The following is a 17,338-nucleotide window of genomic DNA, read 5'->3' on the forward strand; positions in this document are numbered from 1 at the left end:
TATAAGATTTTGGCATACATGTGTTTTATTGTTGTATTAGGATTATTATCTCAGATTACAAGAAACCACATGATACATTGATCATTTCTGTTTAATTCTTTTACGTAATGGAAATAATGAAGGAAAGTGAGACTACAAGTTGCTAAAATCCCTACAAAGAAGTAACAAAGTCTTGTAGTAGAAATTGTTTCTAGAGTTACCAGATATGACATAATGCAATACTAATTATGAAGAAGTGAAAATTTTATTGTGAAAGGGATGAAACCATTTATTTAGGTAATGCGTATTTATATAATTTTTTAGGAAGAATTTTTTTAAATTATGCACTCAAATTATGTATTCAAATTAAATTATACAATTGATCCTCGAATCATAAATTATGAAAAGTTATCATTCTATATTTGTCTTTGTTGTGATCTTTTATTATGCTTTTACAAGATTAAGCTTTTATCAAGAATGTCAATTTTGATTTGTTGTGATCTTTTATTATGCTTTTACAAGATTAAGCTTTTATCAAGAATGTCAATTTTGAACCGGTGCAACTAAAATATTCTGTAAGCAAGAGGTTTTATGAGAAAGTTTGTTAGTTGGTTAGATGTCTGAACACGGAAAACTTAATATCTAACAAAGTGGAGGTTGATATCAATGTGTTTTATACATGAGTAGAACATTATATTAGCGTATAGGTACGTGGCGTTAACATTTTCATAGTATATTATAGGAATGGATTGAGAGGTGACACAAAGTTTATGTCGTAGATTGGTGACCTAGTTGAGTTCTGCAATGTTGTTGATGGTGATGACTCGATATTCAACTTTAGTGATGGGTTTTGTTACTATATGTTGTTTCTTGGAACTCCAAATGATCATATTTCTTCAAGGAAGATAATATAGGCTAACATAGATGTTCTATCCAATCAGTATCAATAAAGGTATGGAGATTAAGTGATAAGTTTTTACAAAGAAATATATAATTGAGAGTCCCTTTCAGATATTACATATCATCAATATCAACGAAGGCATGGAGATTAAGTGATGAGTGTTTACAAAGAAATCTATAATTGAGAGTCCCTTTTAGATATTATATAATATTTATATTTGAGATGATATAATCATATATATTTAATGAAGTAATATTAAAAATTAATATAAAATCTAAAATATCAAAAAAATGATTTATAGTAGTATATGGAAGATGTTCTAAAATGTAGTTTATGACTTTTATTACAAGGTAAGCATCACAAGAAGTTACAATTCTACTTGATTTGAAAGTTGAAAGAGAGTAACAAAAATTTAGTTATTGTTGAATGAAGATAATGGATGACCAAGGTGGCGATACCACACTTCTACTGGAGCAGCAACTAAAGCAATAACGATTGGCTAAGTGATTTATGAAGCTAATGGCCACTTAAATATATTGTATTTATTTTGACCTAAGACTAATGATTCTCTCGTGGTTAAATCCTTTACAAGAAAAGAGTAAAAAAAAAGAACTTAATAAAGGTATTATTTTGTTCACAAAATTAAGAGATAAAAATAATATTTTTTAATGTAAAGTGCATATAAAATATCATTGAGTGCAAAAATATTTATGTATTAATTAAGTGTTGCAGAACTATTGTGAGTAATAAGGATTTTGTTACCATGATCGATGATGATATTTTTATTGCCTTTATAGTTGATATAGATGGATAAATTCAATAAATTATAAGTGATATAATGAGAAGTAATAGAGTGAATAATCCAATTGTTTAAATGAGTAGTTAGAGTAGTCATGATGCTTACTTGACGTCAGCTAGTGTATTAATAGGCATAGGTTGTGATCGATAAACTTTTGTTGTATCCAATTTTATTACAAAACTAGTTGATAACTTTTTGATGATTGTTATTATTGGGATGCATAGTTGTAATACAAATTATTTTCTAAATTATTTGGATTAAAGTTATCATTATGGTTGGAGAGTTGATAGTGTAATAGAGGATGATGGTTATATGTCCAGGAGGCATCTTGTTTGATTTTTTATTGAAGTTCTTGTTGTTTTAATTACTATTTCTTTTGGATTTTTGATTAAATTGAGGTATAATAGTTGGTCTCATCTTTCTCCCCCGTCGCTTCATATATATTTCATGATTAATCAAATAGTCATATAGTTTTTCAAACAATATTTATAAGTCACGTGCCTGAATTACTATCGTTAGCTCCTTATATTCATCTCCTAAGTCATTGAAAGTATGGATAATGACTTCTTCATCACTTAAAGGATAACCTATTGAAGTCAAATAATCTATAATAACTTTTAGATTTTACATATAATTACTTTCATATTATATTATTTTTATCAAAGTATATAAAAGATTTAGCGTACGAGTGCGAGAGCGATTCACGAGGGTGATTTATAACTTGGACTATACTCATATTACAGTACTACATGAAGAGATTAGTGGTACTATGGAGCCAACGACTGAGACTTAAATGACTGTATAATAAAACGATCTTGTCGTAGCCATAACTTATGATTCGATTTGCCATTGGGATGTGTTCTTCTTATATTTGAATCTTTTCTTATAGACAACTAAGAGAGTTATCAATAGAGCCTAATAAATCACATCCAAATATGAGACTGGTGAATTATGCTAGCCAAAATATATAGTTATCACCTTTAGAAAGCTTGAAGAGGTTTATAGTAGTTGTGTTAATAGATATAAATCCTGTAAGTTGAGATTAACTATTGTTTCTCAAAAAAATTAATTGATGTAGAGGAGAAAGATATGCTGAAAAGATGTTATGATCCTATAAGAAAAATCTAAAATCAATTGATAATCTAGTTTGGATACACAGATGGTAGAGATTTAATCTGTTGGAGGAGATTAGATTTGAGAAGTACATAAAGGATGATATGATATAAGATGTGTAGAAGAGAGTGATATCTTCCTTACTCTCTAGTTATTCTCTCGATTGCAAGTGCTAATGGTGCAGTCAAGAGGATGTAGAAGGCAGTGGACTATCACCAAGAGGTCGATCGTAGATCCAAGATGCTGGTGAGTTTGATAGTTGATAAGAATATGATGAGGACACTAGTAAAAATATTGGGTAGTAGGCACCAATATAAGTGCAGAGGGAACGCTCGCCAAGCAGAATTGAACAGTGATAGAGAATCATTGGAGAAGTCGATTACTAGAGGAGACTGATTAGATCAACAAAGTGGAGTAAATATACTGTAGAGTAGATCGTACTAGAAGATCGATCGACAAGAGTCACACGTCTTTAGTGGAAGCCTTGCCTTGGGTTCGGGTTGTAACAATTATTTTCTATGATGAAGGACTTTTTTTTTTGGTCAGCTAACTACAAGTTTGAGTTTTTTTTTGTATTATTGTCATTTATTTACTTGATTTCAGTTTCTGCATCTTGTCTTTAGATGATCATGGAGTCAATAGAAAACAAGACAAGCAAGCTTGTTACAGTGTCATTATATTAGCCAAAACTCATTGCACTTGTGCAGCGAGGAACGTATGCTACATCACTGTAGGATCTCCAACACAGGAATTGGACCTCATGAAAGGGAATAATGTTTTGGAGAGGGAAAAGGGATCAGGATCTTGAGGTTAACTCAGAAAACCTAGCACCACATAGTATGTAACAAGCACAGGCAAAGAAACCAGCATCCCAAAGATCACCCTGCAACAACATGACAAAGCGTTCATGGTTGACCAGGAAAGATGGAGTTAAATTGATGGTCTGTGTTGGTAAATGTCAACTTACGCAGTGCTGAGCACATCAGCATGTAATCCATACTCTCTTGCAAAAATGAAGGAGGTGATGGACTGAGGCAGTGCAGCCTGCAAAATGTTCTTAGAGTCAATAAAAAGAACATTTACCTGTATAAGAATTAAGTATATTACCTGTATGATTGCCAGATGCAGGATGTCACCGCGAAGTCCGACCGCAATGGCTCCGATGGCGGTCGCCACCGGCCCTGCGACGAACTTTAATGCCATCCCAAATGCCGTCAAGCTCGGTCCACACGCGAGTATCTTCTCTTGCAGAGCCATGAACAGTCCTGCAAAACCATGGCGACCCCTTCATGAAATGCACATTAGACTCAACCTTAGGAAGCTTGATCTCTTCACCTACCCATGCTGAACATGGCCATCCCTGTCCCTGCCTTGGACATGATCAACACCGATCCCTCCATGATGCTCGGCATCTCAAAATGCCACCTGAAACAATGATCACAAGTCATCTCCATGAACGCCATTTGCATGAGCATGGTGTTCGAGTCTTTGTCTTCCTGTACCTGTTCGCGATGAACGCCCAGGTGATGCCCACAATGCTCGCGTATGAGTTGGGGTTGAGCGCGAGCTTGAGCCACACCGTCTTCATCAGCGACCAGAAGGAAGGCTGCGAAGCGACGTCTACGTCTGCGTCTTTCGCCGGCGGTGACTCGATCGACGCATTACCGATGGAGGGAGCTGTGGCCACGGAGAAGAGACCGCATCCCGCCTTCCGGAGCTCGAACACGAACAGTAGCAGCGTGAGCCATACGATGGCTTGCACCACCGAGAGCTGCACCACAAGGTCCTGCGCCCACGGCCCGTACATGGCGCCGACGAGGGGAACGCCGACGACGAGGGAGTTGGTGAGGGTGGCGAGGGAGAAGCTGGTGACGGACCAGCAGTAGCTGCCCTTGCTGCTGCACTTGGGCCAGGCGGCGAGGAGCAGCGCGATGGTGACCTTGGAGATGGCGTCGGCGGCCACGAAGCGGTAGTTCATGGCGAAAGGGTCGGTGTGGAGCGTGAACTGGAAGGTGAAGAGGGGGAGGGTGATGCAGGAGACGAGGCGGTTGATCGCCTCGCACTGCTCCGGCGTGATAACACGCCACCACTTCACCGAGCCATATCCGAGGCCCAGTGCTACATACAGCGGCGCCATGGCGTCCACCACCTTGTAGATGTCCCCCCAGCTTATCATTCTCGCCTTTGCTCCCAGGGAAGAACGTCTCCTCTGCAAGCTTCGACTGGGGGTGGACGATGGTCATCTCCTAGGTTGGAATGGCAGTATATATACATGGGAATTGAGACATGTGGCATGAAGGTGAAGGTGAAGGTGGCTTGGTGCATTGATTCCAGTGCTGTGGATGCTTAATTATCCAAGCAGCAGTGCCATGGGCGAGCAAACTTTTGGGAAAGACATGGGTGCGGGGGATATGGAATGAGGTGCAACGCTTATTCCATGCATGTTGTTGAAAGGAGAGCTTAAATTATTGGTTTGGTCATTCCCCAAGCAAGCAGGAGAGATGTGAGGGAGGAGCACTGAGCTTGATGGGGAAGAGACCATGGAATTCATGCTTTTCTCAGGATGGTGTTGCTACACTTGCACAGTTGCACTTCTTTCAAATTGAGCTAAAAATACTTTGGATCTTTGATCGATTCTATTCACTAATAAATAATAAATAAAATACACTAAATTGACATTTAAATCTCTTTCATTATGTTCATTACTTTTTCATCCTACTCCATTCTCCTACTTTCATTATTTTCAGAATATTGAGATGGACATAAAAAGTGACACAAAAAATAAAGTAAGAGAATTATTTAAGATGACATCGACAAACCCTAAGAAAAAAATATAAATTATATTTAAAAGATATGAGATAATTAATATTTGTAGCGTAAAATCAAGGAAAGAGAAGACCAGTACTATGTTGTTTTCTACATAGCTTAATAATAAAAAAAAATATATAGTCGACTCCAAATAATTAAAAATTTAAGACATTTTGTACTTATTGTTGTCGAATATTATGACATACTATATAATTATTTTATAAAAATATTAAATTTACAGTACAAAAATATTAAGCTAGTAGTGACCCAAGATTTTTTTTTTATTTTGTATTTTTAGCAAGTTGGAGCTTTTCAAAGTTCCATTTTGCCATCTTTGGATGGATAGATAATAATTCTTACTCATTTAAAGCTAATATTGTACAAGAATAAAGTTATGCCACAACATTTCATGCACTCTTATTGAGACAAGAAGAGTAACACCTCCCTCATAACATAAGCTAAAAGGAAGCTTTCCAAGATCTTGTCTCATGTCCATTTGCTCTTCCATTACACTACAATCCATTTGCATGTCACACTTTGCAGATGACATTGCTAAATACTTTGCATTATTTTCATGCTATATTCTTCTTCTTCTTCTTCTTCACCTCCTTAGGAGAATCTGATGCTTCTAACTTCTTCATAGTGCATGCTGACAAGAACACTGAAACCAACAGGAGACGCACAATTTTTTTTTATCGAAGTTCAATGCTCCTTCCTGAACTGAATTCCATCGATGTCATGATATATAAAGTTCTTGAGCAACTTGTGATAGTTCTTTCAGTGTTATGGACATTAAGAATGATAATGTGAGACTTGGACAGCCTCTTATAATCAACTAACAAGGCATGTTTTTGAGGAAAGAGATTCCATAGATGACACTAGCTAGAATGTGGTTTTAGGGAATTTTGGATTGATGGTGGGGAATTTTGAGGGTGAAGATAATCTTGGGTGGAGTATCAGGTGTTGTGCCAAATCAACGTCATAGTCTCAGTTGCAAATCAAATTATCTTAAAATCTTTTGTCAATGTCATTTTGTATGTATGTATGTATGTATGTATGTATATATATATATATATATATATATATATATATATATATATATATATATATATATATATATATATATATATATATATATATATATATATGTATGTATGTATGTATGCATGATGTATGTATGTATGTATGTATATATAAAGCTCTATTCTTTTATATGAGTTGATTTTTATTGAGTTTTGAATCCATTTATTTCAGTTATAATGTTTTTGAATAGGCTCACAATATTTTGGTGGAGGTGATAAATATACTACAAAGTTATTAAAAAATATTATAACTGATAATATAAGTATTATACACGGGTGAGGGTGCCAAAAACATTATAATAACAACGTAAGTCTTCTACATGAAGATTGTGCTCGTAAAAATTATACTTGATCATAATTCTGATCAAGATTATGAAAAGGTGTGAGTGCCCTTTGAAAAATAAAATAACACCAATGAAAAAAAATTAAAAATAATTTTTCCTTGGAAAATAGCTATTATTATTATTATTATTATTATTAGGGTGAATTTCATAACTTTAGATTTTTCTTAAATATTTGTTTTAAATAATCATTTTACCCTTATCGACCCTTACCTCATACTTGGTCGCCCTACACTTGGGAGTCTCGCCAACCAACCCTCGCTTGCCCATTGTGATCGATCGTAACCCTCGTCAACCATCCCCTCCTCCTCCTCTATGTTGATCGTTTTTCTCCTATTCTCTTTCTTGTTGGTACCTCTGTGTATAAGTTCGCTCTGTCGATGGCTCCACTTATTTCTCCTAGTCATATATTATCTTCGTGTGTGAGCTATCAGGCAATATCGATCACCCCCTCCCCTCACCATCATTTGTATGTGAGAGAGTTATAATTGACCACAAGAAGGATTGACGGGTCAGACAGCCAAACACAAGCGGAGGCACGACTAGAGATAGGATTGGAAAAAATGATCATTTAACATGGCCAAGAGCGATATACCAAAAATTTTCGAGCTTCAGCACGGTATGAAAAAAACTATTATTATTAATAATTAATCTTTATTATTATTATTATTATTATTATTATGGGTAAATTTGTCATTTCAAGGCTTTGCAAGAACGGTTTTGAAGCCGCCACAGCTCTTCGCTCTTATTTCTCGCTTCACTCTCTCTCTTTCCTCTTCTCTTGGAAGTCTCCGCAATGATCTCGAGAGACCTGGCTCTCATTTCCATCTCCGCCGCCATTGGAGCCCTCGCCTCCTTGTTCGCCGCTCGCTTGCTCTCCTTCTCCTCCTCTCCCGACAACCCTAAGAGGCCGCCTTCTCCTCCTCGCCTCCCCTCCCCTCCATCGCCCAACGCCAATGGCTCCGCCTGCGGAGTCCCGCCTCGAAGCCCCTTCGACCCCGCCAAACGCGAAGGGCACGCGCTCAGTTGCTTCCTTGCTCTTCTCTTCTCTTTTAATCGAGTGATTAGGTCTTAAGGCGTTCGTCTTGGTCGGATTCCAGGTACATTAGCTGGGATGATTACTTCATGGCTATCGCCTTCCTCTCCGCCCAGCGTTCCAAAGATCCCAGCAGGCAGGTCGGTGGGATGTTATGCCCTTTTTCTATTTCGCGTGCTTTGAGGTTCTTACCATCAATGAGAAACCTATTGTGTAAATCTTCTCCTTGCTTGTTAGGGTTGCTGATTGTTCCATTAAATAACATAATATTTCCTTGCTCGGATGTCATTACTTGGCCCTTAGATTTGGAGGAAAATTGTTGATTTTGGATAAATGTAGTTTGTAGAAGATAATTTGATCTCAAAATAAATTCTTTTACTTCTTTTTGAAGTGTTAAAAGAACACCAAGGAAATTGACATATAACATGCAGGGGAAAAAATTGTGGAGGTGCTGGAGCATACTACGTGAACAGGATATGAATGGCTTTATGTTCTTTCAGTCAATACAAACTGTTTCAGTGTGTGTTATATGCTTTACAAGAATGATACGATCCATTAAGTTGTTAGTGTATCTGTAATATATTCTTTCATGTTAATTCAGAACAAGGTTTTATGATCAGTTTGTGCAGCCTGAATGTCTGTTTTTTTATTCTTTTTTTCAGATTCAATGATATTCACTGAGCCTTTTAGGTGATGCATCTGTACATTTTGAGACTTGGCCTTTAGAAATGTCTATTGCTGAATTTGCCTTACTGTTTTTCTCCCTTTGTTCAAATGTCATGATCGAGAGATTAGTTCTCTTTTCGTAAGTTAAGTGGCACCACATTTAGTCTCCAAACATTCATATAAATGTTTGTATGTGCTATAAATATGGACCATACACTGTTTTTGCATGTCTGAAAAGGCTTTCTAATTTTCCAAGTATGTTCTTATTCTACTCTTTTTCTTTGCAAAATAGGTGATTTGATATAATGAAGCATATCTGTGCATTATTTTGCCTTTTGGATGTATTTATACCTTTGTACACAGGGTTTTTTGCAATTGGCTTTATTGTATCTGTTTGTTTATATTATTCTGAGCTTATATTGATGATAATGTGTAGGTTGGAGCATGCCTGGTTAGTCAAGATGATATAATCCTTGGTGAGGATAAAGTTTTGATTTGCTAATTTATTTTACTCAATCTTTTATAGCTCCAATATTCAACTCTTCAAATGGTATGTAAGTATATCATAAATAAGTGAAAAAATGAATTTCTTGAATTGCTAATATTTTGATTTTATGTGGTCAAAGTGATTCTTAATGGTGCAAAGTAGCCTTGTCATATTGTAAATTAGCTGAGCAGTAATTTGCAAGTTTGTCTGATGCCCTTACCTTGCAATGTATCTTATTCTGTACTGGTTCCTCCTACTTTTATATGGAAATATAACCTAAAAAAGCCAGTCTCTACTATCTGGGGATAAGGTGTTGCTATTGGAAAATGGAGATGATAGCTTTAGATACCAGCTCTGAACTCTAGGCGCAAGGTGTTTCTATTGGAGAATGAAAATAATTGGGTTATTAAAGAATGGAAATGACTGGATTATTAAAGAACATTTATTTTTTCATTCTGTCACATATAATATACAATAATGGTTCACTTGGATCTATGGCAGTGAAAATTCCTTTTCCAATATCTGCAATGCCAAAACCATCTTGCTGCTTCTTGTGATAGGTTATTAATGGAGGCTACAGTGATTGTAATGTTATTTGAAGTTCTTTATTTGTACTCATCTGGGCCTCTCTTGTGTTGCCTCATATCTCAATTGCTATTTAGATCCACATAATCGAGAAGTTATGCTTGAGCATAATTGTTTGATTTGTTTATTCATGATGGTTTTGTATTTGCAAATATGCACAGATAATTCCGAATCATTAAGGATAAACCATGAACCATTTTCGTCTCTAAGATTATTATTTTATAGTATGCCAACTTGTGAAACAAATCCTAGTTGTTTCATTAATGTACATCAAGGATTTTGACATTTACTTAAAGCTGTGATTAATTGACATGATGTGATTGGTTTGAAACTTCCACCCAGGACATGATGACCTTTGCATGCCAATAAATAATTACAAATCTTAGTTCTATCTTGTAGTTAATCTTTGTTCAGATAACAATTGCACAATCAACGATGCTGGAATTAATAATACATTGGGAAAGATGTCAATCTGTGTCCTCATGAATCTTTATCTCTTCCATTCCAGAAAATGGCTGTAAAAGTTGTATTTTGCTATCATTGGTGCTGAAAAAATAACTAGAATTTGCAAATCCATTTCATGAGGCTCATATTGCTATGTTTGGTCCTTGCTAGCTATATGTGTAAAAACATTTAGCTAAATTTTGTTAATTTTAATTAGTTAATTAGTTGTATTAACTTATGATGAGAAACTACATGAAAGAGATTATTTTAATTCATTATCAAGCTTGTGATGCATGTTACTGAATATGATTTACCACCGTGAGTCATATATTCCTTAAGTTCATGAGATATGTAATTCTAATGTTTGTATAGTCAGGAATTGGCTACAATGGATTCCCAAGAGGTTGTTCTGATGATAAGCTTCCTTGGGCGAAGGTGATTTTCTTTTCAATATCGACTTATATTCAGTCATAGATAGGAAATCTTTGTGCTTATAGATCTTTATTTAATATATTGTTCTATTCGCAGATGATACCTGTTTGTGTTGTTTGTTCATGTACTTATTTTCTATTAAACTGTCATGTCAAAAGAATTTAATTTTTCTTATCAGGTGACAAGGACCTTTTAGAAAATATACATATTGCTTAAGTACAATGGTATGTCATTTCCTTGTTTTTGTTATTGCAGAAATCTATAAATGGAGATCCACTGGAGACAAAGTACCCGTAAGTATCAAGTATTATGTTGTTCAACAGGCATTTTTAATTTTCTTTTTTGCATCTGAAATCCACACTTCTGTTGCTGAAAAATATTGCCTCGTATGGTATGACTATTAAGCTCGATGTCTTTATTTATTTGATTAATATATGATTAAATGACTCATTGGATACATGATGATTTTTGATATATAGGATAGCTTATAAGCTATAGTTTGCATACTAGTCATTTGTTAGTTGCAAAGTAGGTCACAGGGATTCTTGCATTGCGAAGTATTTAAATTATGTGACTCTCTGTTCTACAATTTTCTTTTTTCTTTAAATGCTAGTCAGTTAATAGGGATTCTCTCTCTTTTCCTTTTGTGTAGGATTCTGGTAAGGTAATAAGGTGATTTGGACTCCCTATTGTCTTCTTATATCAGGACTTGATGTGCAAATTACTATTCTCATATGTTCTCTGGTTGACTTTGTTAGTTGTCAAAATATATTATGTTTTAGGTGGATACTTTAGAATGATTGAACAATAAGTGAACATTTCATGACCTCTCATTTCATTCTTGTGCAGTTACGTTGTTCATGCAGAAGTTAATGCTATTTTAAACACAAACCATGCCTCTGCTGCTGGACAGGTCAATATTTATCATTATTACTGATAAGAAATGTTATGGATAGTTTTAAAGTTTATATCTGACCGCCTATCTTGGCACCTGATTTTTTAAAATATTATTGATTTGTTGATGTTGAATTTTTAGGACGTTATTTGTCAGCTAGATGATTGTAGAAGTTGTAACCTGGAGTCAATAACAATGCAGTACATATTCCAAGACGAGCATGATTTTTAAAGATGAATTAATGTTTGATATCTTTTAAGCCTTAAGCACCCTGGTGATGTTCATTTTGACCGAATTAATTTGGCATGCTTGAAAGTTAAATGAGATAACAATGATGGTTGTATGAAGTCAACCTGCATTTATCTCTTTGGTGAGCTTTCTTATTAGCCAAAGTGGCTATACGTTCAAATAATATATACTTAGCTTTACTAATTCTTTTATTAATTGTTATTGCCTCTGGCAAATGTATTATATAGCTGTTGGTATTCTTTACAGGTTACTAATTAGAAGCTTTTATGCCTTCATTGTGATATAACATAATTGGCACAGTATTTTAACCTTCAAGAACATAATTTCATCACATCTTGGACACTAATTATTTATAAAAGGCAGATGTTATGAGGACTTCCAGTCTAATGTGACTGATACCTGTTACACACCCTTGACCAAGTATGCAACAAAAACGAAAGAAGTGATAGAAGTTAGAGGCCACAGTTGGAGGAGAAAGGTGCTTTTAAAAGTCAAACAATAGCAGTAAGTTCTTCAAGTAATCATGGGTGCCAAATTGTTCATTAAGTGAAAATAGTGATGGCTATAACTACAGCAGGTGGCAGGTGATGAGCTGAAAAGGGCTCAAGGAATTATAGGATCACCTCCTCTTTGCATGTAGTAGGGTTTGCATCCAGTTCAGGTGATTTCAGAATTAGTTTGAGGGTTTCTTTAATTGAGAAAGATCTTGTTAATTAATGAGGAGGCATGACAGAAAGAAATAAATTCAAATTAAACATTAGAACACAAAATTCAGATGATGGAACTACGAAGCATCTTATCTGCTATCAAATTAACCAGAACAATATACAGAAGGAGTTTGCAAGCACCTTAAGTGTTGGAAGCGAGACTGTTGTGCATTTCTGGACCGGTCTTTCACAGCGATTTAAAAATGCGCTCGCCCGAAGCGCCCGGCGAGGCCCGAGCGCCTTGCTAATCTCCCAGGCGGCGCGCTTCAAACAGGTGCCGCCTGGGCGCTCGCCCGAGCCCAAGCACTGGGCGCTTCGGGCGAGCGCCTAGGTTAACCAAGGCGACCGAACCAGGATTTTAGGTCTGGTTCGGTCCTGGTTCGGTCTTCGATGGTTAGTTGGTTCAATCGAACCAACTAAAACTAATATAAGTGACAACCGAACCCTAACCCTCGTCGCTATCGCTCCCGATCCCGATCCCGCTGCTCGCCGCTGTCGCTGCTCGCAAACGCTGTTGCTGTCGCCGCTCGCGCCTCCCGCTGCCGCTGCTGCCGCTTGCCGTTGGCACTTCCTCTTTTCTCAATCAGTAGGCTTAGCACCCCTTTACACTTCCTTTTAACAGTATACGTATACTGTATACTGTTAATATTATTAAGTTTATTTGAAATGATTAATTTTCAATATTGTTAATAGATTAATAATATATTATTGTGATTTTGTATCTTAGATTTTCTTAATTTAATAGAATATTTTTATTTAAAATTTTAAATAATTATATTTATTAATTATATTATATATTTTTATATTTTAGCGCCTCGTTTCGCTCGGGTGAGCACCTGGGCGAGCGCCTCGCGCCTCGGGCGTTTTTGGACCTTGGCACCTAGCGTTTTTTAAATCACCGGTCTTTCATTAATGAGGGTATAGATGACATGATAATCCCTGATCTGTGAGGTAAGAATGGATGACACAGGAGAATCATTTTGTATGTGCAAAGGTGTCAAAAGGAATCGTCTAATTAACATAAGACAGTGATATGTCACTTTGTATATAATGGATTGCTTTTAACAGATCTGACTTATATATTGTTGGTTATAAGATGTATTTCTTTGCTCTTTTTTTGTCTTTTGAGAAGATAGGAAGCTTTATGACCATATGCTTGTCATTTTGGCCTGAAGTTCTTTTGACATTATCCGAAGCCAATTTAGCATGCATAATTTGAGCTTTCCTTGATGTTGTTATGATTGTGACTTTATATACAATACTTAAAATATGTGCAAAAGCTCCAAGAATTACTGATAAACGCCGTTTGAAAGGAAGGGTTGAAGTATTCTGCTTATAGGATCTTCATTGATGCATGATATTTTTTCGCTCAATGGCTATAGCATGCCATAACGTAGTAGCGGTTACATGTAATCTTAAATCTTAAACTAAATTGGTAATAACTTTTGTTGCAATTTAGAGGTGCTAGGTAGTGATTTTCTGTCTCTCCGTAAGAAGAGTAAGAAACCTTATACTGGTTTCAATTTATTCCGCTACAGTTTAGTGGGTAAATCTAGACAGAGAATTGACATCTGGTGACTTTTGCAGAAATTGTATGTTACAATGTTCCCTTGCAATGAATGTGCCAAGATTATTATCCAGGTATGTTTTCTGCATTAACTGGTGTCTCTATGGATTTCTCATGCATCTTCCCTGGTCTTCTGAATAAATGTAGTAGATTAGTGATTGTCATATTACTTGTTTTGTTTAGACATTTTGTAGATTCAATTATTCAAACATTAAAGAGTTCATTATACCCAAGGATTATTTGGCTACATAGTTGATGCTTTTCGTTTGGAAACTGATCGACCTGCTCGTCATCTTAGTGTTGACATTCAGAAAATTCAAAAGTGATGCATTCAGAATAAATATGAGAAGAGTGTGAAAGTTAGAGTCAGAGAATGATTTATCAAAATTATTTGTGAACCCCATCAGGATTTTCTCTTGAAATTTATGAGTGCATTAAATTATTGCATACAGTGCATGCATCGAAGAACAAACATGAGTTATTATGAATTTCTATCTTTCACATCTTATATAAGCAAGACATAAGCAAATCATGCTGAAAGCCACCTATTGCTCCACATCACAAGCAATTAGTTTGGGTTCTGATATAAATTGTCGTGGAATTGATAAAATTGACAGACTAAGAACATGAGTGGCCTTAAATGTGTACTATTTCATTCTTATTCCCCATCATCATGGCACTTTGCTTCTTCTATACATGACTATGATACTCAATAACATGACTATGATACTCATTGTTATTATTATCATGATGGTGCTGCCATATCAAGATGCCTCTGTTGATGAGTTTGTTAAAATTTACTGAACCTATCTGTTCTTAGGCAATAAGATGAAAGACCTCTAGATGTAGAACGAGAGCTTTTAGCCAATTGGGTTTCACATTAGGATCACATCATTTCTTTGGTAGATGGGTTGAGAAGGCTATTTTAGGCTACACTAACGAGGAACAGCATGGAATGGGCTTCACTTTAGGGGCTTCTTATCAACTGCTTACCTTAAGAAAAAAACTTGAATTGTTATTTTTTGAGTTCTAGTAGAGTTGTTATTCGAGTAGACTAAAGATTATCAACTCATCGGATATTTTTACATAAGAAAAATAGGGAATGTAGTAGTGAGTGCAGAGTAGTTGCCAAGGGTGACATAAATTTTCTTCCAGCTTCTCTCTATCAATGTTAATTTAGCTATAGATCATTAATTATTATCTAAAAGGCCCATAGAATTTGAATGCAATGTTATCAATTGCTATCGACAGGATGTCAACCCTTCAAAGGCACCAACAAATTTATCAATTTTCCTTGGACTTCAGGATTCACTTGTAGTTATGTAATTTTCTTTTGTAAAAGTTGAGAGAAGCTTATCTTTCTTTTAGTTTGAAGAATAGAGAAGGATTTATCTTAAAAATGAAAAGCGAATGACACGATGAGATTGAATTCCCAATTTCCATGACTAGAGAGACAAAAGTATCCTGAATCCTTTGACCGAGCTTTTTCGTCTGGAAACTCGATTTGTTACTTCAAGTAGAGTTTGCCTTTTGTGTATTTGTTAGCAGTCTGTCACGAGTTCAACTATGTCTGATGTATGTTCGGTTTTGCTAGGTCATTACTTGACTCTGATGATGCTTAGTTCTTGCAGTCTGGTGTCTCTGAGGTCATCTATTATGTGGATAAAAGGATTGGCAATTCTGATGCTGCATATATTGCCTCTCACAAGTTGCTTTCTATGGCTGGTGTCAAGGTACTACTTGTGGTTGACTTAATATGTAAAAATGTGATTGTTATCTGATGTAGGCTTAATCTCCTCTATTGTATTTGTAGGTTAGGAAGCACCAACCACAAATGACACAGATTTTAGTCAAGTTTCAAGAGCCTTAGTTGACTTTAAATACAGAGTTTCTTAATTACCATTGCAAGATACATATTCTCCAGGAAGCACATTGGCTTTGATGCAGCAGCCATTCCTCGCTTGATGTGCTCGAGACTTGCTGCTAAACGAGAGTCATTTGTGATGTTGCATTTCAGAACATAACATATAAATGCTGTCTATCCTCCATAACAAACTGATTTCTTGGACACTTATGGGTACTGCAGCTTTTTTTTTTTGCTCTTGTTCGTTTTAGAACTCATGCTGAATTCAAGTGCTAAAGTATTTCTGATATAATATTGCATCTTGAAGGGTGTCGAGAAAGCTGCGTGGTAAAATTTTACCCCCAAGGCCTATTTCAGGTGTCAGGTGCCGTGCCGTGCCGCCTTGCGTCGGGTCAGCAAGTATTTTGGGTTTCGAGTGTAAAAAAACGATGACTCAGAGTTGCGGAAAGAAACTTTTACTGATCAAAAGCAAAGGGTACACTATGGAGAGTTGGGTCTCTATAGTATCTCAAAATGAGACTTCGATCAGACAGGCTTGAGGGCCATAATAGCCTGAGAATGCACAACCTTCATCGTTATCATCTTCTTCTTCTTCTTCGGGGGCCAGAGGTCTATTAGCTCCAATCTGGACTGGGACCTCTGTGTTGGCTCCTAAAGAATTTGGATGAACCAGCTCTATTATATCTCTTCATTGCTTAGTGATCCATTCCTACAATAGTAAACCCCTTGTCTCGACCCGTGCCTTTGAAGATAAAATGTTTCTTCCAACCTTTGTTGCTAGTTGAGGCAGCACCCCTCATCATCTTGAACCCTCCCAAAGAGTAAGACAGTGGCCACTTGGTCCTTTGCACAGAAGAAAGCAAGCAAAGAAAAGCTTGCAAGTTGAGGTTATGTCGGTATATCAACATTCCACGATGAGGTACCACCACGAGTTAGGCATCATTTGGAAAGGTGAGATCCTCCACCATTGGATGCACACTACTATTAGTGGTTAGAGGGGGAATTGAACTCCAACGTTCAACACATCCAAGACAGTCAAAATAACCTAAACATTGGGTTATAAGGACGTTGATTTAGTCAAGGTACCTACATCTTAAACTCAATCGGAATAAAGTACTTGGTATGTAAGTAGTCTAAATGACCTATGATTAAAACAAAGTCCTAATCATAGAAACTCTTTATAGTTTCTATATCTCAAAAGACTTTCGAGTCCAACGGAACCAACCCCTGAGGGTACCTCAAATATTTGGGCTTATCATCTTATCATACTTATTAATGGACTGGGTACAAATGCAGGATAAGGAATGCTCTACTTATTCAACTCATATTTACGTGAATAATATAAAATGTCTTTCCTAGAATACTCATACCTACGAGTATATA

At 36.1% G+C, this 17,338-nt stretch overlaps 2 protein-coding genes across 2 annotated transcripts; one reads left to right on the forward strand and one right to left on the reverse strand.

Moving 5' to 3' along the window:
- Positions 1-3,431: 3,431 nt before the first annotated feature.
- LOC135639620 (auxin efflux carrier component 5-like) lies at positions 3,432-5,037 on the reverse strand. Its single transcript, XM_065153464.1, has 5 exons — positions 4,295-5,037; positions 4,132-4,217; positions 3,900-4,057; positions 3,760-3,836; positions 3,432-3,675 (listed from the first exon to the last, which is right to left on the reverse strand). The coding sequence occupies exons 1-5, from the start codon at positions 4,966-4,968 to the stop codon at positions 3,603-3,605; spliced, it is 1,068 nt and encodes a 355-aa protein (XP_065009536.1). The 5' UTR covers positions 4,969-5,037; the 3' UTR covers positions 3,432-3,602.
- A 2,751-nt stretch (positions 5,038-7,788) lies between these two features.
- LOC103971094 (uncharacterized) lies at positions 7,789-16,254 on the forward strand. The gene is made up of 9 exons (XM_009385043.3): positions 7,789-8,037; positions 8,124-8,199; positions 9,162-9,201; positions 10,618-10,676; positions 10,929-10,966; positions 11,523-11,586; positions 14,112-14,165; positions 15,723-15,824; positions 15,905-16,254. Exons 1-9 carry the CDS (start codon positions 7,820-7,822, stop codon positions 15,959-15,961), a joined length of 708 nt encoding a protein of 235 aa, XP_009383318.1. The 5' UTR covers positions 7,789-7,819; the 3' UTR covers positions 15,962-16,254.
- The last annotated feature ends 1,084 nt before the right edge of the window (positions 16,255-17,338 follow it).

This window comes from Musa acuminata, chromosome BXJ3-6 (genome assembly GCF_036884655.1).
Source record: "Musa acuminata AAA Group cultivar baxijiao chromosome BXJ3-6, Cavendish_Baxijiao_AAA, whole genome shotgun sequence".
Taxonomy (NCBI): domain Eukaryota; kingdom Viridiplantae; phylum Streptophyta; class Magnoliopsida; order Zingiberales; family Musaceae; genus Musa; species Musa acuminata.